Here is a 25396-nt window from a genome sequence, read left to right as displayed (position 1 = left end):
TGTTACACCCAGATACTTAAACAACATGTGTTAAGTAGGACAATACTGATGCTGTATCCGAACATTATGTGTGTGTTTTTCCTACTCATCTGCATTAACTTACATTTTTCTACATTAAGAGTCAGCTGCCATTTATCACACAAACTAGAAATTTTTTTCTAGGTCATCTTGTATCAACCTACAGTCACTTATCTCTAACACCTCCCTGTACACCACAGCATCATCAGCTAACAACCAGACTGCTGCCCACCCTATCTGCCACATCACTTATGTATACAGAAAATAGCAACGGCCCTATCACACTTCCCTGGGCACTCCTGATGTTATCCCTGTCTCCAATGAACACTCATTGTTGAGGACAACATATTTGGTTCTATTACTTAAGAAATCTTCAAGCCAGTCACATATCTGGGAGCCTACTCTGTATTCACATACCTCTGTTAATCATCTGCAGTGGGTACCATGTCTCATGCTTTACAGAAATCTAGAAATATGGAACTAGCCTGTTGCCTTTCATCCATAGTCTTTCCTGCAACTCTATAATTACAAAAATCTACACTTTTTGAAGATGCCTAAGACTTCTGTAAATTAAAGCACGAGACCTTGGCAAAAGAAACCACTTTAACCATTAAAATTATTCTTTATTACTCTTTACAAACAACCAGTCATTTCCAGTCAGCACAATTATTTTCAGTTCTTTTATAATTAATTTTTTTTACATGCTCATTCTGACAAAGACACTAGAAAATGACCCTCCTAGCTCAAACTGTGTAAAGATTAATATGTGAGGAATATGTATATGGACACAGCCTTTTGGACAAGGTGCTGCGTGTTTTTAAATTTTTTAAATATTTTAGCAAAGACAAACCTTTATAATATGCTGAGTTTTATCTACTTGACATCTTGTGCATGAGGTTCAGCATAAAATGAACGTTTTACAACAACAAAAATGTTTAAGACCTGAAGATGAGAGCTAAGACTGGTTAAACCTGTTGTCTTTAATTTAAAAATTGTGTGATCTTGGCGTTTGCACACAAAGGTACTCTCATACAGAAAATTTATGCAGTGATGCATAAATAAAGCAAGGTTTCTACCACCTCTGTGTCCCAAGTAGTTATGCTAACAATCTCACTCTCATAAAAGAATGATGCATCACTGCCAAACTAGCCATTGCCCAGGAACTCTGCCTGAGTTTGCCAAGTCTGCCCCTAGTCATTACAGGCCAAAGTCAACTGGGGGCAATTTAAAGACCTCTGACTAATAACTCATATGGTACCTATCTCTATGCCCCCACTTCATTTCATATGTACATTTCCACCACACACTGTATTGGCAGAATTGAAAGTAACAGACTTAACATTTTAATACTTCTAACAATGTGATTAGTGAGAGCAATGTTAATAACCCTGTGCAAGTATGCTAGTTCCTCACTTGAAATTTAACTGTGTTTCAAGTTTATTTCTATGTGATAAAAGTGTAATGCTTACAGAGTCTCCTCAGAAAACAAAGTACATTTTATTCTGAAGATAATTATTGGTTCCCTTAATGAAAAAACAGTTTATCACAATTTTGTTTGAACTGAAAATCAACTCTCCAAGAATGTTGGCACTATTAGTGAAGCAGAATTCACAGGACAGTGTAGGCGAAACCTCCTGTGGATGCTAACTGCAGCTAGCTTTATCATTAGAATATTGTTGAGTCATCAGTAGTTAAATACTCTAACTTGTCAATTCCACATACTTCAATTCCTTGATGTGTAATGGGATAATATTTTGAGTCAAACCAGTTAAGGTATAAAAATATGTTTTAGTCAAAAATGACTGGTCATCAAAGCTGTACATGTTAATTCACAAACCTATGCACACCTAATTAAGAAGTTAATTCTTCAACTGGCCTAACAGGATCTACCAGCTAATGATAGTTGCGGATGACAATATGAACTTCCTAAAAAAGAAAGGTAGAGTCAATTCTGTAAACACCAGACTGTGCCTGGAGCAGTAAGATCTGAATACATCTAACAACTCTTCAACTACCTACGTAAACTTTAAAGCATACATTTTCAATAGACTTCCACAAAAGGCTACTTATGTTACTGACAAAACACAAGTTTTCAAACCCTATTTGACAGTTATTCTGACAGCAAACACCTATTCCCAGCAAAAATGCTTAAAATCCACTAACTTGTTTATGAATAAATAATTACTGAATAGCAGAATAGCTGACAACAGTGTACTACCCAAATGCTTCAAGTTCAGTGTTATAACTAAACTTAGTGAAATAAATGCACAAATAAATACAAGGCATTGAAAATCATGAATATTGTTTGTTAAATAGTATTCAGCGTTGTCTAACTGGTCCAGACATATAAATTTGGGTTTTGTAAGCTGCTCCAATAAATGGCTGAATGGCTCCCACACAGACCGTGGGCAGTATACCTCTTCCTTGGCCATCGCTAAGATTTGTACAATGAAGTAAACTGGAACATTGGGATTGCTATATTCTGACACTGTTCCTGGAATTTCATAGTTAAAAACTTTATGATTTTTCTCTTGAAAAGTTCTGTATATGTTTTCTGTAACTTTATACCATTGACAGGGGCCTCATCAAGTAAAAATAAAATATGAAAGTGGGGAGTAGTTTTTGTACTATGTACATTATCCCTGAAGACAAGCAAAGTATCAGCAGTACAAAGAAATTTCTCCACTTTGTTTCTAAGACAGTACTACTGTATGATCAACAACAAATGTGTTCACACTGTAGTTTATCTAACCAATCATAATTAAGGTACTTAGTGAGTATATTACCTAATGAAATTTAAACTGAAGGCAATGGCAAGGTCTACTGTGCAACATGAAAAGGTCTTCCATGAAAATGAAACAAGGAAACTTTCTTTAAAGACTAAATGAAATTCTCTCAGCAAGACAATCCACAATTACTTTGTTCATTATTAAGTCATAGACTTAACATTTCAATTGTGGAATAAATGGGTAAACATAAAGCAGTCACATTATGAGACCAATAAGAGCAGGCCTACATGATGATAGGTGTGTTTTTGACTACAGGGCAATGAGAAATTCACAGATACAATAAGACTGCATTTCTTCTGATAAAACCAAACACTGTTCCCACAGAGTGTTACCACAAATTTCACAAAACAAACCAGGAAAGGTATCATGTGCTTAGAAACAACACTGTGTAAAATAAAAACTAAACTTCCTAATGCGATGTCATACACAAGACCACTGTATTAACATATTTAGCTGATTGCAAGTCAAAGTATCATTACAACAAAAACAGGTGGCAACGTAAGCATAAAAGCTTTCATGATATTCCATATATTTTAAGACTGTCTTAAAGTAACAATGAACAATGATTGCTACAGTAAGAACATTGTTCTATCAAATCCTTAAGCAATGTCCATGGAACATATTTTCTTCTATGTACAAGACATCTCTGCAATAAGCATTTCCCAAAGCTTAGTTTCACTATTTCTTGTCTGCACTCCTTAAGGTGGTACTTTGAATACTTTTCTGTTACCACTGATAACTTGGGTCACACAATACTGTATGTGACTTATCTATAGCTGATACATTATAGTGAATTTGCTCCAATTTTGGAACGTTCAATTAACCATAGTACTACTATTCACGTAGTCCAAGCTGATGGTTAGTAAAGCAGCTGATGGTAGTGATTGTAAATGCCTTCACAATTGCTCGTATTGCCCACTGCGTCAAGCTACAGCTTGAATTACACCAGTAATTCTAGCAATGTAGCATAATCCAGATACCTACACAAACCAACAGCTGTTGAACTTTATATCTCAGACAGAAAACTAAACTGCAAAAGAACTTTTGAGGCAACACACACATTTATGCAATAGTCATAGTTGGTTCCCCCTCCCCTGCCCCCTTGTGGAAATGTTGCTTGCAGTGACAGTTACCTGCAGCATAACCCAAGTTCTACTTTAGGTTGAGAAATGACATCGTACGTTCATGAAGCCAACAAATATGAACGCAAAATTTTTGTTAAAATATTGATTTAGTGTAGCCCGATGTCTACGTTCACACAGTATTATTACACTGAGTTATAAAAATTTGAACTGATTTTTTAAAGTCTGTATTAGTTCATAGACACATTTCCATACTAATACTTTTGGGCATATCACACATACATTGTATGTATGCTGATATACACTAGGAGTGGAGGGGGGGGGGGCTAACATCACTGACGTTTCTATCTCCGCTTCCTTCCTTACGTAGGCTGCATGATAAAATTAACTAAAGGTATTTATGTACTCTAAAAATTTACTGTACCCTTCGAAATAAATCCACTGTACTCTTAGAAATAAATGCTCTATCTGATGTCTGTCTTCACATGTCTATATAGATGTCAGAACCTTCTTATGGCTGTCATTTTTACTATGCTTTGACACTTTTCCCCAAAGAAGCAACCTATTTCAGAGAGAGAAAGAGAGATGGTATGTTGGGCCACTGTCATTTGACGACTATACTGCATGCACACACTATTACACTATTTTCTGTCTATTACATCTGTATGTATTACATTACATGCCTCGAGTATGTGCACGTGGCTGAGTATAATTTAATATCAATTTGTTTCTTATTCTTCCTTAATTAAGCAGTCATTTTTAATTTCATTAATACTGTGTGTTCAGCTGTATGCATAATTGTAAGCACAGTACTGTGTAAATTTCTTATGTTTTGTAAGTTTTCTTGATAAATCGTGTATCAGTGTCTTGGCATCGCCAATGGTCCAATGGGAAGCATCATACTTTACTTACATTATATGTACTTAGCATGCATCAAAATACTCAGATCATTATGTAATACACATGCTTGGAATGTACCTCACAGTTTTAGTTTCTATGGTGGAAAGTATTAAACACAGCATGAATGTAGACATCAGGCTACATTACAGATCAGTGTTACCACAACCTTTATTCCATATTAAAATCACATCCAAGCGATCATCTTCCAACATAACTTACTCAGGCTGCATTAAAAATTAATGTCACCAAACCCAAGATTTCGGGTGGGGGGAAGATGGTGTACACTATCATACTTTCGCCAATGAGTCATTTACACTGACATATACATATACATAGTTATTTAATGAGGATAGGGCAAGTACAAATACCCCCTATTACACATCTCATGCTGTAAGTGGAAAGATGCCAAGTAACTTGACAAGTATTAGCAGGGTGCAGTCAATAACACAGAACACAGACACCGCATGACACACATAATGAAATAAGTTTATAGCAATCATTGCACAAAGCAATTTAACACAATTGCACTTGCTGCCCTGATACAAACTGAGTAATGAGATATCATTACACATGCACACCAGCTTCAAGCTACTGCAAACGTAAATCCATAAAACCTCTGCCTATTGCAAAGAATAATATGTGATCAAGAACGTGTATATTGAAGCCTAACAGGTAATGGTTTCTACAAACGAGAAAATTATCAAGACGCTGCAAACCTATCACGCAAGATAATTTGTCCACGCAGAATTTATTCTCTTTATCTGGACCTAATTATTTCAAAATGATTTTGTTAAAGTATTTATTAAAACACACACACACACACACACACACACACACACACACACACACACACACACAACTCTGAAAACTTGTTACACATTTTTAGTGCAGTAGACATAACTGTTTCCATTCGACAAGGTAACACTAACCAACGCGCACATTCTTTCTAGATCTGATGCAAAGTGAAACCATAACTAACCATCTCTCAACATGTTCAGTTGTAGAATTCGAGCACACGGAATGTTTTATGTAAGGTATGGTAACTAAATCAGATAATCATACCAATGTTTCATATGACATTATGACTCTTTCTGTAATAAAGGCAGAAAAAAAATTCAAACCTAACATACGTTTCCCGTGTGTTATTCGCCCAAGTTAACATATAATTTCATCCTCGTGGAGTATATATGGGTTTCACATAGTTGACAGCTAAACACTTCCGTAACTAGAACAGGAACCTGACAGGAAACTCTACCTCCTCAAGAATTTGAATACTGCATATATTTGTAAAGAGAAATACGAAACAACTGGGACACACTATTTGTGTGTATACGCACATCATAATCTGACAATAGCATTTAAAATCGAACACTTGGAAATTATTTACGACTACTAATTTTTTTGTCCGCCTAAGAAAAAACAGAATTAATTAGTCTGGAAAAACTTAAAAACAGTTAACACTGTCACCTGAAATTACATAACTTACGGAATTAAAGAGTAACGTGAGCGCTCACGGAAAAATACGTAAACTACGGGAATAACAATCGCAGGCAAATGATTTTTGACACCCTACCTTATTTTCTTTGCCATCGGGCATTTTGATTACTTTTGCTCACCACTACCCAACTTAATAGTTACAATTTCCAAAATGTCAATTGGAATCACTGAACAGAACTACATCACAGACAATTACTTCAAAAACAGCAGCGTATCTGCGATGAGATGGCCTCTGCCCTTCAACAAATTTCAAGCTTCGACATGTGATGCGCTCTTCCGACAGGCGTCTAAAGCTAGCGAAATGAGGGATGCTCAACTACCGGACCTACCGATAGATGGCTCTACCAGCTGATTACTGTCGTCTGTGTTGCCCGCCATATTCGAATTTGGCAAGAAGTTTCTCTCGGTCTGTGCGGTGTATAAGGAATTAAGGATTATGGAAATGGTAATTTCTTGTTCCGCTTTCAATTGTACGAAGCGATGGAGTAAGGAAGGTGACTTACCATTTCACAGGTAATAGGACTACTGATACAATACAGACTTAGTGCGTTTGCTAATTAGATGTTTTTGAACAGGTTTCCTCTAAAGCACCCAGAGCTGCTGAAGAAGTGGATTACTTCAGTGAAGCGGAAATGTTTTAATCCTACGTCTAACAGTTTTCTTTGCGGAAACCATTTCCGACAAGAGGATTACGTAGTGAGCCCCGGAACGTGGAAGAAACGTCTCAAACCCGAAGCAGTGCCATAAGTTTTTGACTTTCCGACACATTTGATGCCACCAAATAAACAGCCACGACGACATGGTGTTAGGATTGTGAGTGACAACGATGCTTCTCCATTTGAGGTAGCTAATTAATTTCCTTGCTATGTGTGTGCTTTTTACTTTTGTGAACTTATTTTGTACGGACACAAATGGGCTACATAGGTCTAAGCAATGTTGTAATACAAGTCCATATTTTTGTTTTTAGCGTCCTGTCATGGAATCCGTGCTCGATTTGCCCACTGTAGAAGCTACTGATTGCGTGGACAATGTTGTCAATGAGAATTATTGCGTGGAAAGCATGACCCATTTATCCAATGCAGAAGCTGCGAATTGTGTCGAAAACGTTAGTATAAGGATGTTTTCACACCCCCAAAGTTTTCTTATAATATTTTTTCATCATGCCTTGAGTTATTTCAATCATATATAACGAAATTATTTCTTTATTTCAGAGTGCAGTTGCTTCTTCAGTAATTGATTGTGGTATACAGTCGAAAGTAGGAATGGAAGACAAGGCGACCGAAATTTGCAATTTTTTCTCAGACATTGTGCACGAATTAAAACGTAAACTGAAGTGCGTCCGTGAAAAACTTCGAAGAAGAGAGAAGAAAGTGTTTTCCATGGATGACATCATAAGTTCATTGAAGGAGGAGGGGCATCTTCCTGAGAAGTTACATAACTTCCTCAATCATCAGAAAGGAACACAAGTGGAATTAGTGTGCAATTTAGTGAACAACTCTCTCTCATCAAAGGGTAATAGATACACAACAAATGTGAAAATGTTTGCGATGACTGTGTACTTTTATTCACCAGCAGCATATGCATACCTGCAAAAATTAATGCATCTGCCCCATAAATCATTGATTTCCAAATGGGTGGCAAGTGTAGACTGTGAACCTGGCCTCTTAAAAGATGGTTTTTAAGTTCATTGATTTGAACCAATTGTAAGGGACCAGTTCAGCGATTCATGTCTAATAGTAGACAGTATGGCAATTAGGAAGCAAGTAGTTTGGGACCAAGGAAGTAACACAGGTTTTATGGACTTTGGTGTGGAAGTGCCTCAGTCAAAAGAAGTAATAGAGGTATCTGAGGCTCTGGTTTTCATGCTTGTCTCTATTAAAGGCAAATTTAAATGCCCAATTGTATATTTATTTATCAGTGTTGTACAGGCAAATAATCAGGCCACACTGATAAAATCTGCTTTAGAGAGGCTGCACAGTTCTGGCATTAGGGTTTGGTGTGTTACATGTGATGGCTGCAAGGTAAATATAAGCACTTTATGTTCACTTGGCTGTACTTTAAATTTTTCCAAGGGTGATTTTAAAAGCCACTTTCCTTGTGGAAAAATACAATGTTCATTGTATCTTGGACATGTGTCATATGATTAAGTTAGCCAGAAACGCTCTAGCAGAAGTATCTGCTATTGAGTCTCCAACTGGCATTATTGGATGGCATTTCATTGAGCAATTGAACAAGGTACAACAAGAAGGTATGACATTTGCCAACAAACTATCAGGACAACATATAGCCTAAGTTATGTAAATAGAAAAATGAATGTTTCATTAGCTGCACAGACTTTGAGTTCTAGTGTGGCAGATAGTATGGAGTTTTTGAGGAGGGTTGGTGATCTAAATTTTAAAGGAAGTGAAAGCAACAGTAGAATTTTTGATATTATGAACTCCAGAAATCCATTAGGTAAAGGGTACAAGAGCCCCCTGAGACTTGACAACAATTCTTATTGGCTTGGTATTTTCAGAGACACTGAAAATTATATCAAAAGCTGAAAAATCATAGGTGTTCCGTTGCTGCTCCATGCAAGAAATACTTTTGCTTTTTGGATAATTTTCAATGTGCAATCAGTCAGGCACATAGCTCTGGCAAGTACGTTTTGTGTTGAATTTCCTCTGAAGTATTTGCTAACATATAAACTGTCACAAGACCACATAGAGTCCCCCCCCCCCCCCCCCCCCCCTGCATTCGGTCCAGAGGTGGTTGGAACAACAATCCAAATGCATACCAGTTCAAATGTGCCATGAGAAAGTTGCTCTTGGGTAACAGTGTCACTGCAATGAATGGGAATTGCTCAAATTTTAATGTGTGTTGTTTGCCAACTGTTTGTGATTTTCATGCAAGAAAGCATGTAGCAGAAAGCGATGAAAGTGCTGCAGAAAATGAAGTAGAAAAGTGGTGTGCACTTCTTGATGATAAGATTAAGTTCTCATTTTACAAGCAAAATATACTCTATTATATTGCATGGTATGTGTCATTGCACCTTTCAAGGCAGATCACATGCAAAGACTGTCTTCACATACTGAAGCCACCAGTAGTTAAATCTGCATTAGAATGTGATGCTCTCCAAGCTTTTCCCAATATGGCCAATAAAAATGCATTTGTAAATTTTGTTAACCGGGGAAAACTGGTTAAAACAAGTGACTGTGTGTACTCTGTTGTAGAATACTCAGAGAAACTGTTTCAGATGTTTGTGATTGCTGGGGATAGGCGACAGAAATATATACAGGCCAAGATTTTTCATTGTGTTAAAAATAAATTTGTAGTTTAGCCATTTCCTGCTCTTGGTCATGATTACTATTATGAAATTGAGGACTTACATCAGACTCAACTTGTTTGTAAGATTGCATCCCTGTACTCCTGCATATGCTTAAAAACATATGGAAAAAAAGTCTGCTGAGAAAATTTTAAACAACAAATCAAGTATAAGGCAGAAGTTAAATAAACTCATATTGTTTAATCATGTATAGTGCTCAAATTGGAAAAGATTATGTAATGGGACATTCCATGCAGATGGATGTGACATTTTGACAGATTTTTTAAAACTATTTTGTCCATAGGTTTGTTGTTGTGTAATGATGAACTTCAAAGGATGAATCACATTGAAGTAAAATTAACTCTTTACATCCTGTGTAGATATTGTAACAAAATTATAATTGTTTATTATATAAGCTTATTTTAAGATGTTTGGTGTTACAAAATATGCACTTGCATTAAAAACAGGTGATTTGTGTGAAATTAATGAAAAAAATGTTCTGAGACTTATTTGACAGATGGCTTTCAGTGTGAGAAAATATTTCCCTCAATAACTATGTTAACTTGAATTTTTCACTTTAAGAAAACAGTTTAATCACAGGATGGGTGTGATCTAATGGAGTACGCAGTAGCCCTATGTTTCGTGGATAATCTGCAACATAAGAGCAATAAAATCATTACTCTGTTAATTCTTGTTGTAATACTTCCTAGAATGAACACAATGTTCCAATTGATCGTAAGCATTCTTATTACTTTAGAACCATTCTAGAATAATGGGGCCTGAGTAAGACAAAACCTAATTTTCTGAATTTTGTCTTTATTTTGCTAGGAGGTCTTCCTATTATATGTTCCTGTGTAAGGGGGGGGGGGGGGGGATGCAAATAATCATATAGAATTATCTTTGTAGCACCACAAAGTACAGAATACAGTGATTACAGTTACACTTGGAAATCTAGGAAATTTCAGTCTTCATGTTACATGCCTAATTTTCATCAACATTTACCTTAATTATACAGTTACACTTTTTGCTGATTTGAAGTGTGTACTACATGTTAAAAAGATTTTGTTTGGTCATAGTAATAAAAGCATTTCATTTTGTTAGTTCATATGTCCCATACGGACCTGAAATTATCAAGTTATGATGACAAAGGAAGGAATTAACATTAAGGAGTCTTACTTCACAGAAATTATGTAACAATGGTTACACTTTTTGCTAGTTAACTTTAACATAAACCATTTAGTTTTCCATTAACAGTGAAAGCAGTTGCACGAGTCACGTAAAGAACAAAGTTTCCCATAGGGAGCTAAAGTATTTTACATTTGAGTTATTGCAGACCCAAAGTATTGTGCTCTTCATATTTCTATTTAAAAAAGTTTGTAACTCATTCACAGACATTTTGGAATCTGAACATACATGTGTGTAGCAAGGTACTTTTCATGTGCCATGTGGAACCTTTAATTTTCTGGTTCAAATATAATTTATTTCATGAATTATCTTTAATACCAACCATGTCTGAATGCATTATTTACCATTTAGAAGAAGAAATATTAGTATACAGAATAACAAACCTCATGAAAAAAGCGAGAGATTGTTCAGTACAGAACTTGGAATGGCTCTTTATCAATAGCAGGTAAAAAGGCTTCTATTAAATGTTCAAATAAACCAGTCAGTACCTCTTAAGTCACCATAGAGGTGATACAGTAATAAAACAATTTACTTTTTCAGAATTTCTGCTAAGTATTGAAAGTACGAAGACCTATTCAGTTAGTATTTGCTTTACCAATAACCTGTAGTACAAGCACTCATATAAGAAGGTAATTATGGGAGTCAAGAGTTATGTTAAAATTAAAGATACTGACTGGTATTACTTGCTCACAAAATGTTGTAGTCGCTGTACAGTTTATGCTCAATGTGGTGTACCCAATGTGATTCCTGGAGGACATGATATTCTGTTATCCTATGGGAGTGCACTCGTACCACACCTATTGAAAGAAAGTTTTGCTGTGGAATAGTTGTATCAGACGTCTGTACCAGAAAACATATCTCCACTGTGACACCCTCATGTTCTTGGTATGCTATTAGCTATTATTACAGGAATACTCTTCACGTGGAGAAGGGAGGGAGGGAGAGAGAGATGGGAGGAAATCATGTTCTTAGGAGGAGCAAGCTTTACAGCAGCATATGCTGTTAAAGCATAGTGAGATTTTCTTTTTCATTTCCAACATTGTACACAACTTTCTTGCACTTTTATGTTATCACATTTTCCCCTTGAGAATGGAGAAGAGACGGGGGGAAAAAAAAAATAATTAAGTGAGCTTTTATAAGAACTGAAAACTCTACTTGCGTCATTTGTTATTTTCAAAATGTTACTCTCTTTCCAAATACTGTTCTATTTCTTCAAACCAATTCTGAATTTTTCAGGTTATTACATATTATTTACTGTACATTGTCCAGCAATACTTCTGTTGTTACCGGATAGTTTGTAATTTGGCACTACCTTTGTGCCACTGGTATTGACTAGTGTACTTTTGCAGAGAAGAAAATCGACTGGACTAGAATGTGCCGTCAGTATAGGACAGATTCAGGCAATATGGAACTTTTTACACTAAATTTGCAATATAATGTCACCCTTGTCTCGCACAGATTGTAGCAGCCATTGGGGTGCCTGTCTGGCCAGCTTCTGCAGCTTTCGCTTTCAGGTTTGTTTTTTGCTTGGGCCCTATACTGACAACCAGTCATTCCAGTGATTGACACCATGTCATAAACTGGAACCAAGATTCACAAAAATAAAATTCCATGTTGTAATTCACAGTGTAATTAATTTTGCCCACTGACATGTTTTGAATTCAATTTTAAAATAAAACCATGGTACCAGTCATTGTTTGGGTGTCAGACTGGAAAATTACAGTTTTAAGACACCCCAACCTTAAAACTAAAAGCTGTGATCGATGTTATTTTCAACAAGTTCCTTCACTTTCTACATCATGGATCAGTCCAGTATCATATTATTACTAGACTTAACTTCCAAATGATGCAAGTCATGCATTTAAGAGGAGCCTTAACGTTGGCCTTTATGTTTGTCTCATGTAAATGTATTTCTTGTCTCGTATCAAAGACTGAAGCACTGTCAAACACTGGTGCTTCTACCTTATTGCTCAGTTAAAATACACCATGCCACGTACAGGCGTTAATAAAATCATGGCATTTACATTTCTGATCAAAGAGAGGGCCACATTCGTAAGTGCATGTTGCAATTAGTGTCAGCATATATGCAGATCGGTAATGCATCACTTCAGATAAAGAAAAATAACAATTTTTCCGTTTATACGTAAGTAATACTTTAATAGTTAAATTGTAATTTCTGTTGTCAGTAAAGATACCCCTAAGCAAACTATGTCACTTTTTTTTTTTTTTTTTTTTTTTTTTTTTTTTAAAAAAAAAAAAAGAGGCGTCTTCACTGTTTTCCAAACTTGATTTTCCGAATTATACCTGTAGTTAAAAGCTTTGGGAAGTAAGGTAATTAGTTGACCTCCATTGAATCTTAAATAGTGTTTGAATATGGGCAAATAAGTACTCATAAAATTAATGGTAAACGATTTATAGGTCAGCTTCTCAAACTACCAAAACACACTCGAATTTAGGAATTTCATAGCAGAACTGTCACTGTTTTTTCTCGCTAGATCAGAAACACTTCATTATGTTGATGTGTAGATGTCTAGAACATCCAATATAAAAAAACTTATGAGGGCGCAGAACGAAAAACATTTTCATCCGTGTTTTGACACTTCGTTCTTTGCCAAATTCAGATATGGCGGACACCAGTGATTTCTAGTGAACACTCAATGATATAATCTTTTACCGGCACGCGCTAGAGCCATCTATCGGTAGGTCTGGTAGTTGAGCATCCCTCATTTCGCTAGCTTTAGACGCCTGTGCTCTTCCGTGTCAGAGGTGAACATCTGTGAAGCGTATTAAAGTAGCACTATTTTTAGCACTTTTCAAGTAATTAGTATTCTTTCATGTAATCTCAAATACTCGTATTCTTATTTTAAAATGGTAATCCATTGCCTAAAAAGGTTTTCATGAAAAATATATTAAGTAAGACGGGGCATTATGGCAGTTTTGGTAAAATCGGATATTCCCACATAGTTTTATTAAAAAAACTGTGGGTCAAGTACGATCAGTAGGTATATATGCTACAACGTATATAATACAACATTTAAATGAAAACAATTTATCCTTAGGAATATAGATTTGAAAACGACGTGAACCTCTCACAAGAGGTACCTGTAACTTTATGAGTGGATCCAGAAATTTCCCAAGTTTCATTGCATGCAAGCATACTTTTTTTTTTTTTTTTGACTTCCTTGCGCAAGAGCCATGCTAATCACCTATACATTGTTCATATTTTAGTGTGTATACCGCCGAAGCGAGCACTGAATAAATGCTAGTCACAGTTCCTGTTTTGATTGATTGATTGATTGATTTTTTTATTGGTCCAGTCTTATCATATAGCGCAAAGTGGACAAATGATACTCTACAGTTCAAAGAAAAGTTGCAATAATGCATAGTGTCCGTACATAGTAGGCAAATTAAAAGTAGGTATCTATTTTTAAATTTTAATTTTTAGCAACTTTTTTGTCACATATTCAGAAATTATTTTACGCCCTGAAATCAGCGCTTTATTAGAAACGCCATTAATTTAATTTTAAATATTGGATATGTAACAATTTTAATTTTCTCTGGTATCTTATTGTGTAGTACTACACCAATACCAATTACGCTTCTCTGATAGGCTATTGTTCTGTGATAATTCGGTGTATGTTTGATTTCTCTCTGGTACGATAGATGTGTAGATCTTCGTTCTGTAGTAGTTGCTTGTTTTCAATGGGTAGTCTCTAGTGAAAAAGTTTCGTAAATGAATAAACTTGGAACATTCAGAACACCAAACTCAGTAAAATGAGATCTACAGGACTTCATCTTTTTAAGGCCACGAATTCTTTTTACAGTTATTTTTTTGCATTCTAAAAACATTTATGCTGTGGATTGAGTGTCCCCAGAAAATGATCCCATATTGCAGCAGTAAGTGGAAATGCGCATTGTATCCCTGCAGTACTCTTCGTTTTACTCTTTGTAGACTTTAATATTCTTAGACCATGGCACGTGGATGAGAGTTTCGTAGATAAGTTATTTATATGTGCGTCCTACCTTAAGTCTTGCTGAACCTACAGACCCATAACATTTGTGACACATTTTGTAAGAGATTATTTTTTTAATCGTGCTTGAATAGACATTTGATTAGCTGAAGGAAATAAATGAGAGTTCACGCACACAGCTCTTTCATTATTTACAATGAGCTTGATTTTATCGAACCACTCAGAAACGCTTGTCATGGAACTTACTGCCGTTGACTTCATAGGACCTGGGCTGGATCCAGTAAGCAATATGCTGGTGTTATTGGCAAATAGAATATTTTTTTGGGGACTCGTATATTCAACAAATTCGTACACAAAACTCAAGAACAGTAGTTGACCTGAGCATGATCCCTGCAGTACACCACATTTTACTGGTAATTCGATAGAAAGGAAGAAGTTATTTCTTGTTTTTTCCTTAGTATTGAATTCATACTGATGTAATACCTTGTGCTTGCAGTTTTTTTAGGAAGGAAGGAAAAAAAGAAATGAGCAGAATAAAACCATATGTCCAAATTAATTTGCAAGGTGAATTTAAACTAACTCATTCCACATCATTACAATCTGTCATACAGAATGATCTATGGAACATGTAACCAAATAACTAATAACTGTGTGCTACACCTCTTACTCCTCGTCTTTCTAATTTTTCGAGTAGAATGTTATGGCTCAGGATGTTGAAGCCTTTTGACAGTGCAGCTAATTTATGTTGATCAAGGGATTTTAACGCACAGTCTGAGAATTCAACTGACAACTTAAAAACTGGCCATGGCATGGAGGAATTTCAGAATAGGCACTTCAAAGTGGTAATGGAACGATTTGGGACCACTAATCAACATCTACATCTACATTTATACTCCGCAAGCCACCCAACGGTGTGTGGCGGAGGGCACTTTACGTGCCACTGTCGTTACCTCCCTTTCCTGTTCCAGTCGCGTATGGTTCGCGGGAAGAACGACTGTCTGAAAGCTTCCGTGCGCGCTCAAATCTCTCTTCTTTTACATTCGGGATCTCCTCGGGAGGTATAAGTAGGGGGAAGCAATATATTCGATACCTCATCCAGAAACGCACCCTCTCGAAACCTGGCGAGCAAGCTACACCGCGATGCAGAGCGCCTCTCTTGCAGAGTCTGCCACTTGAGTTTGTTAAACATCTCCGTAACGCTATCACGGTTACCAAATAACCTTGTGACGAAACGCGCCGCTCTTCTTTGGATCTTCTCTATCTCCTCCGTCAACCCGATCTGGTACGGATCCCACACTGATGAGCAATACTCGAGTGTAGGTCAATCGAGTGTTTTGTAAGCCACCTCCTTTGTTGGTGGACTACATTTTCTAAGGACTCTCCCAATGAATCTCAACCTGGTCCCCGCCTTGCCAACAATTAATTTTATACACTCCTGGAAATGGAAAAAAGAACACATTGACACCGGTGTGTCAGACCCACCATACTTGCTCCGGACACTGCGAGAGGGCTGTACAAGCAATGATCACACGCACGGCACAGCGGACACACTAGGAACCGCGGTGTTGGCCGTCGAATGGCGCTAGCTGCGCAGCATTTGTGCACCGCCGCCGTCAGTGTCACCCAGTTTGCCGTGGCATACGGAGCTCCATCGCAGTCTTTAACACTGGTAGCATGCCGCGACAGCGTAGACGTGAACCGTATGTCCAGTTGACGGACTTTGAGCGAGGGCGTATAGTGGGCATGCGGGAGGCCGGGTGGATGTATCGCCGAATTGCTCAACACGTGGGGCGTGAGGTCTCCACAGTACATCGATGTTGTCGCCAGTGGTCGGCGGAAGGTGCACGTGCCCGTCGACCTGGGACCGGACGGCAGCGACGCACGGATGCACGCCAAGACCGTAGGATCCTATGCAGTGCCGTAGGGGACCGCACCGCCACTTCCCAGCAAATTAGGGACACTGTTGCTCCTGGGGTATCGGCGAGGACCATTCGCAACCGTCTCCATGAAGCTGGGCTACGGTCCCGCACACCGTTAGGCCGTCTTCCGCTCACGCCCCAACATCGTGCAGTCCGCCTCCAGTGGTGTCGCGACAGGCGTGAATGGAGGGACGAATGGAGACGTGTCGTCTTCAGCGATGAGAGTCGCTTCTGCCTTGGTGCCAATGATGGTCGTATGCGTGTTTGGCGCCGTGCAGGTGAGCGCCACAATCAGGACTGCATACGACCGAGGCACACAGGGCCAACACCCGGCATCATGGTGTGGGGAGCGATCTCCTACACTGGCCGTACACCACTGGTGATCGTCGAGGGGACACTGAATAGTGCATGGTACATCCAAACCGTCATCGAACCCATCGTTCTACCATTCCTAGACCGGCAAGGGAACTTGCTGTTCCAACAGGACAATGCACGTCCGCATGTATCCCGTGCCACCCAACGTGCTCTAGAAGGTGTAAGTCAACTACCCTGGCCAGCAAGATCTCCGGATCTGTCCCCCATTGAGCATGTTTGGGATTAGATGAAGCGTCGTCTCACGCGGTCTGCACGTCCAGCACGAACGCTGGTCCAACTGAGGCTCCAGGTGGAAATGGCATGGCAAGCCGTTCCACAGGACTACATCCAGCATCTCTACGATCGTCTCCATGGGAGAATAGCAGCCTGCATTGCTGCGAAAGGTGGATATACACTGTACTAGTGCCGACATTGTGCATGCTCTGTTGCCTGTGTCTATGTGCCTGTGGTTCTGTCAGTGTGATCATGTGATGTATCTGACCCCAGGAATGTGTCAATAAAGTTTCCCCTTCCTGGGACAATGAATTCACGGTGTTCTTATTTCAATTTCCATGAGTGTATGATCATTCCACTTCAAATCGTTCCGCACGCATACTCCCAGATATTTTACAGAAGTAACTGCTACCAGTGTTTGTTCCACTATCATATAATCATACAATAAAGGATCCTTCTTTCTATGTATTCGCAATACATTACATTTGTCTATGTTAAGGGTCAGTTGCCCATCCCTGCACCAAGTGCCTATCCGCTGCAGATCTTCCTGCATTTCGCTGCAATTTTCTAATGCTGCAACTTCTCTGTATACTACAGCATCATCCGAGTAAAGCCGCATGGAACTTCCGACACTATCTACTAGGTCATTTATATATATTGTGAAAATCAATGGTCCCATAACACTCCCCTGTGGCACGCCAGAAGTTACTTTAACGTCTGTAGACGTCTCTCCATTGATAACAACATGCTGTGTTCTGTTTGCTAAAAACTCTTCAATCCAGCCACACAGTTGGTCTGATATTCCGTAGGCTCTTACTTTGTTAATCAGGCGACAGTGCGGAACTGTATCAAACGTCTTCCGGAAGTCAAGAAAAGTGGCATCTACCTGGGAGCCTGTATCTAATATTTTCTGGGTCTCATGAACAAATAAAGCGAGTTAGGTCTCACACGATCGCTGTTTCCGAAATCCATGTTGATTCCTACAGAGTAGAGTCTGGGTTTCCAAAAACGACATTATACTCGAGCAAAAAACATGTTCTAAATTCTACAACAGATTGACGTCAGAGATATAGATCTATAGTTTTGCGCATCTGCTCGACGAGCCTTCTTGAAGACTGGGACTACCTGTGCTTTTTTCCAATCATTTGGAATCTTCCGTTCCTCTAGAGACTTGCGGTACACGGCTGTTAGAAGGGGGGCAAGTTCTTTCGCGTACTCTGTGTAGAATCGAATTGGTATCCCGTCAGGTCCAGTGGACTTTCCTCTATTGAGTGATTCCAGTTGCTTTTCTATTCCTTGGACACTTATTTCGATGTCAGCCATTTTTTCGTTTGTGCGAGGATTTAGAGAAGGAACTGCAGTGCGGTCTTCCTCTGTGAAACAGCTTTGGAAAAAGGTGTTTAGTATTTCAGCTTTAAGCATGTCATCCTCTGTTTCAATGCCATCATCATCCCGGAGTGTCTGGATATGCTGTTTCGAGCCACTTACTGATTTAACGTAAGACCAGAACTTCCTAGGATTTTCTGTCAAGTCGGTACATAGAATTTTACTTTCGAATTCACTGAACACTTCACGCATAGCCCTCCTTACGCTAACTTTGACATCGTTTAGCTTCTGTTTGTCTGAGAGGTTTTGGCTGCGTTTAAACTTGGAGTGAAGCTCTCTTTGCTTTCGCAGTAGTTTCCTAACTTTGTTGTTGTACCACGATGGGTTTTTCCCGTCCCACACAGTTTTACTCGGCACGTACCTGTCTAAAACGCATTTTACGATTGCCTTGAACTTTTTCCATGAACACTCAACATTGTCAGTGTCGGAACAGAAATGTTCGTTTTGATCTGTTAGGTAGTCTGAAATCTGCCTTCTATTACTCTTGCTAAACAGATAAACCTTCCTCTCTTTTTTTATATTCCTATTAACTTCCATATTCAGAGATGCTGCAACGGCCTTATGACCACTGATTCCCTGTTCTGCACATACAGAGTCTAAAAGTTCGGGTCTGTTTGTTATCAGTAGGTCCAAGATGTTATCTCCACGAGTCGGTTCTCTGTTTAATTGCTCGAGGTAATTTTCGGATGTGCACTCAGTATAATGTCACTTGATGCTCTGTCCCTACCACCCGTCCTAAACATCTGAGTGTCCCAGTCTATATCTGGTAAATTGAAATCTCCACCTAAGACTATAACATGCTGAGAAAATTTATGTGAAATGTATTCCAAATTTTCTCTCAGTTGTTCTGCCACTAATGCTGCTGAGTCGGGAGGTCGGTAAAAGGAGCCAATTATTAACCTAGCTCGGTTGTTGAGTGTAACCTCCACCCATAATAATTCACAGGAACTATCCACTTCTACTTCACTACAGGATAAACTACTACTAACAGCGACGAACACTCCACCACCGGTTGCATGCAATCTATCCTTTCTAAACACCGTCTGTACCTTTGCAAAAATTTCGGCAGAATTTATCTCTGGCTTCAGCCAGCTTTCTGTACCTATAACGATTTCAGCTTTGGTGCTTTCTATCAGTGCTTGAAGTTCCGGGACTTTATCAACGCAGCTTCGACAGTTTACAATTACAATACCGATTGCTGCTTGGTCCCTGCATGTCCTGACTTTGCCCCGCACCCGTTGAGGGTGTTGCCCTTTCTGTACTTGCCCAAGGCCATCTAACCAAAAAAACTGCCCAGTCCACGCCACACAACCCCTGCTACCCGTGTAGCCGCTTGCTGCGTGTAGTGGACTCCTGACCTATCCAGCGGAACCCGAACCCCCACCACCCTGTGACGCAAGTCGAGGAATCTGCAGCCCACACGGTCGCAGAACCGTCTCAGCCTCTGAATCAGACCCTCCACTCGGCTCTGTACCAAAGGCCCATAGTCAGTCCTGTCGACGATGCTGCAGATGGTGAGCTCTGCTTTCATCCCACTAGCGAGACTGGCAGTCTTCACCAAATCAGATAGCCGCCGGAAGCCAGAGAGGATTTCCTCCGATCCATAGCGACACACATCATTGGTGCCGACATGAGCGACCACCTGCAGATGGGTGCACCCTGTACCCTTCATGACATCCGGAAGGACCCTTTCCACATCTGGAATGACTCCCCCCAGTACGTACACGGAGTGCACATTGGTTTTCTTACCCTCTCTTGCTGCCATATCCCTAAGGGACCCCATTACGCGCCTGACGTTGGAGCTCCCAACTACCAGTGAGCCCACCCTCTGCAGCCGCCCGGGTCTTGCAGACTGAGGGTCAACCTCTGGAACAGGACAAGCAGGCCGAAGATCAGTATCAGCCTGAGACAAAGCCTGAAACTGGTTCGTCAGACAAACTGGAGAGGCCTTCTGTTCAGCCCTCCGGAATGTCTTTCGACCCCTGCCACACCTTGAGATGACCTCCCACTCTACCACAGGTGAGGGATCAGCCTCAATGCGGGCAGTATCCCAGGCAACCACAGTCGTAGTCCGATCGGGGGATGCGTGGGACGAGCTGGCCATCCCCGACAAACGCCCATCCGGACCCCCACAGTGATGCCCATTGGCAACAGCCTCAAGCTGTGTGACCGAAGCCAACACTGCCTGAAGCTGGGGGCTTTGAAAGCTAGTATTGTTGAACGGTTGAACAGGATGATCAAAACTGGGTGTGAAAGCAACTGAATCTTCAAGGGTCATATTGATAGCTAAATGTTCTACCACAAGTCATCGACGAGTATGATCACAATAACCATCATACAATTAAGAAGAAACCTATTGCTGTTCATGATAATGGGCCTCTAACTACAGCATACAATCATATTAAGGTGGTGCATTCACACAAGCAAAAGTTCAACATAGGGGATTCGAAAAGTATTTCTAAATGCAAAACTGCATTTGAGAAGTCCTACCCACCAAACTAGTCAACGGGGATATTTACAGCTTTCAAGGGACTAAGTGCAGCTTTCAAGCTCAACAACTTACATCTTAAAGGACAGTGATGGTCAAGAAACTGCAGAGAGTTCTTACGCAGAGGAATTACAGAAAATCTCTGAAATGGACATGTTCCTCAAAGAGTGGGTCATAAAAGTCAAGAGAACACGGCATTAGTGAAATGGCTCGGCTTCCCATCATGGCACAACAGATGGGTGAATGCTTGCAGTTTTCTATATTATAAGACGCGGAAACCTCAAACTAAATAGTAGCACAGCATGGGTGCTAGGAAGTGCATAACACAGGTGAGGATGGTGTTCTCGAGAACATATCAGTCAAATTTCATATCCTTGGATATAATCTTTGTCGACCTGGAGCGAAGCTGAAAAAGTGTTTAGCTTGTGGCGATAAGGGAATTAATATCCTCGATGACACATGGAAGGAGCATGATATCACTTATGCTACAAATAAAGTTCGTCACACTGCAAGCTGGATATTATATGATAAAGCTTGACAGGTGTGCCAAAGAAAGGACATTGGTACAGGACAACATACTGCTGCATTTGATAAGCCATTGTGTGTAAAATTTAAATGGGGCACTGGAATAACTTTCCAGAAAATTATGGACACAGCTAATAGTACACTAAATAAAGAGAAAAAAATACTATGGGATGTTTAAAAATAGCATACAATCAGCAGTGGTAGCGGCGAAAGGTGCCTTGAGGCAGAAAGGAAGAAGAAAAAGATGCGTTGAAATGCCTAGCATTCTGCCAATATCTGTTCTGTGTATTTGCTGGGCTGTCAGCCGTTGGCTCATTAGCAGTGGTAGCTGCTACCATAACTGAAGCAGTAAAACTAAACTAAACTCTGCCGGAACAGGTCATGAAGGCCCCATGGTACCAACTGGCCACGGTGTCATCCTCAGCCCACAGACATCATTGGATGCGGATATGGAGGGGCATGTGCTCAGCACACCACTCTCCCAGCCGCATGTCAGTTTACGAGACCAGAGTTGCTACTTCTCAATCAAGTAGCTCCTCAGTTTGCCTCACAAAGGCTGAGTGCACTCCACTTGCCAACAGCGCTCAGCAGACTGGATGGTCATCCATCAAAGTGCCAGCCTGGCCCGACATCGGTTAACTTTGGTGATCTGATAGGAACTGGTGTTACCACTAACTGAAGCAGTAAAAAATGCAGGAAATACAGGGAACCAACTACAGGAGCCTACAAGACATAATATGTCAATTGACCCCATCGATATCGTTAAAGGACTACATTTAAAACCATACAGGAAAGGTCTTGGACTGTACACAATAAAAGCTTGTAATGATACTACTGGACAGACCACTTACAAGTATACACTATATGACAAAAAGTATCCGGACATCCCAAAAAACATACGTTTTTCATATTAGGTGCATTGTGCTGCCACCTACTACCAGGTACTCCATATCAGCGACATTGGTAGTCATTAGACATCGTGAGAGAGCAGAATGGGCCGCTCCATGGAACTCACGGACTTTGAATATGGTCAGGTGATTGGGTGCCACTTGTGTCACACGTCTGTACGCGAGATTTCCACAATCCTAAACATCCCTTGGTCCACTGTTTCCGATGTGATAGTGAAGAGGAAACCTGAAGGGATACGTACAGCACAACAGCATACAGGTTGACCTCGTCTGTTGACTAATAGACACTGCCAACAGTTGAAGAGGGTCGTAATGTGTAATAGGCAGACATCTATCCAGACCTTCACACAGGACTTCCAAACTGCATCAGCATCCACTGCAAGTACTATGACAGTTAGACGATAGGTGAGAAAACTTGGATTTCATGGTTGAGCGGCTGCTCATAAGCCACACATCATGCTAGAAAATGCCAAACGACGCCTCGCTTGGTGTAACGAGCGTAAACATTGAACTATTAAACAGCAGAAAAACGTTGTGTGGAGTGACGAATCACCGTACTCAATGTGACGTCCGATGGCAGAGTGTGGGTATGGCAAATGCCCGGTGAACGTCATCTGCCAGCGTGTGTAGTAGCAACAGTAAAATTCGGAGGCGGTGGTGTTATGGCGTGGTCATGTTTTTCATTGAGGGGGCTTGCACCCCTTGTTGTTTTGCGTGGCACTATCACAGCACAGGCCTACATTAATGTTTTAAGCACCTTCTTGTTTCCCACTGTTGAAGAGCAATTCGGGGATGGCGATTGCATCTTTCAACACGATCAAGCACCTGTTCATAATACAATGACCTGAATCCTATAGAACATCTTTGGGATGTTTTGGAACGCCGACTTTCTCGCCAGGCCTCACTGACTGACATCGATACCTCTCCTCAGTGCAGCACTCCGTGAACAATGGGCTGCCATTCTCCAAGAAACCTTCCAGCACCTGATTGAACGTATGACTGCGAGAGTGGAAGCTGTCATCAAGGCTAAGGGTGGGCCAACACCAAATTGAATACCTGCATTACCGATGGAGGGCGCCACGAACTTGTAAGTCACTTTTAGCCAGGTGTCCGGATACTTTTGATCACATAGTGTATGAGAAACGTTCAGTAAGTAATGTAACATTTTTTTCTCGACTAATTTCTGTTAAAATAATCGGAATTTATTGTAGGACATCGTGGAATATTCCCGCTTCAGCTCCAACATTTCATCAAATTTCGGTAGGTGACAGCGCTATATGCAGCCTTCTCAATTTTATCTGTAATGGAGATGCGTCCCAAGCAGAGAGCTGTCATTGATTTTCTTTTGGCGGAAAACCAAGGCACTCCAGATACTCATAGGTGCTTGCAGAACTTCTATGGAGGTCTGTCAGTGAAAAAAATCGTGGTGAGTCATTGGGTGAAGCACCTGTCATCCTGACAACAAGATCTTGTAAACCTGGCTGATCTCCTGCGTGCCAGCCAGTCCAACACAGCTGTGAGTTCTGCAATGTTGGAACGTGAGGACACACTCATTCGAGGTGATTTGCAGATCACAATCAAACATTCGCTGAACCGGACATCTTTGTTGGTAGTGATGACACACTCGTCCACCAGTCACTGGACTATTCTTCCTCAGCCACTCTACAGCCTAGTTCTCTCCTTTTCCGTCTTCCACCTGTTTGGTCCAATCAAGGATGCACTTCGCGGGAAGCAGTACATGGATGATACGGGAGCTTATTCATCCAGCAAGACATTGGCTATGATGTCGACTAGTAGAGTGGTAGCATGTAGGCACACAGGCCTTCCCAATAAGGTGGTGTAAGGCCGTCACATTAAACAAAGATTATATTGAGAAACAGAGTTTTGTAGCTGAAAGAGTGGGGAATAATATGGTATATTGGAATCCTGAATAAAACCGACCTCAAATCTGCTTCAAGAAAAAAAAGTATTGCAGTACTTACTGAACGCCCCTCATAGATCTACTCAAACTCTTCAGAAAGTTCAAAATCTCAAGATTTCATGGTATGCTTATTTGGGATACATTGCCAAAGACGATGTAGAAACACCAGAGAATGTGAGGTCGTCAATCTAGATCTTGCAGGCAGAAATGGAACTCACTGGGTTTTGTATGTTAAAAAAAACCACCTACTAGTTTGATTCATTTGGCGATTTTAGACCACCAGGAGAAACGTATCGTCACTTCACCGACGGGAACCAGGTGTTCTATAATATTCGGTAATACAAAGACTACAATTCATATCTCTGTGATCGTCTACACCTAGTGTTTTCCTGAAGATTGCATAACAACAAGCAGTATGCATTTCAATGTATCAGTTGAGGTCTTGATGTGATGTGTTGTACTCTAACTTTAAAAGAACATTCGACTGTATTAAAAGCGAACTAGTTTTCTTCAATAGATCTAAGCAAGGGAGAGTTAAGTATTGAACTGAACAGTCTGGATATGTCACCGAGGCAAACAATAAACTGTATCTAGCAAGTTGGGAAGTTGTGGTAATACCTCCTGGCTCCTATAACACTGGCAATTTAAATTCTTGTATAAAACTATTTGTAAAACGATTAGAGTCATATACAAATGTTAATACGTTTAAAGCAGAGATAAAAACAGTAGAAGAGACAGTGGACCTTATCCATGAAGGTTCAATAGGATCGCAACTTGGTTTCTCAAGGGGCCAAATGCTGGAGCACAATATTGATAAAATTTTTGAGTCAGATCAGTCAGTGGATATACTGCCAATCAATAAAATTCATGCTGAGTGTGATATCACGATGAATTTGAACCTTAATGACAGATTAG

General features: G+C 39.9%; 1 protein-coding gene across 1 annotated transcript in view; it reads right to left on the bottom strand.

Annotated features, from left to right (window-relative positions):
- The window catches only part of LOC124555016 (adiponectin receptor protein), a 95813-nt gene extending 89259 nt beyond the window's left edge, over window positions 1-6554 (bottom strand). The window contains exon 1 of the mRNA XM_047128761.1: window positions 6363-6554. Coding sequence (XP_046984717.1) covers window positions 6363-6386 — 24 coding nt within the window. The 5' untranslated portion in view covers window positions 6387-6554. The remainder of the gene's footprint in view (window positions 1-6362) is intronic.
- Window positions 6555-25396: the final 18842 nt, after the last annotated feature.

This window comes from Schistocerca americana, chromosome X, assembly GCF_021461395.2.
Source record: "Schistocerca americana isolate TAMUIC-IGC-003095 chromosome X, iqSchAmer2.1, whole genome shotgun sequence".
NCBI classification, from domain to species: domain Eukaryota; kingdom Metazoa; phylum Arthropoda; class Insecta; order Orthoptera; family Acrididae; genus Schistocerca; species Schistocerca americana.
This window is presented reverse-complemented; position numbering and strand designations above follow the sequence as displayed.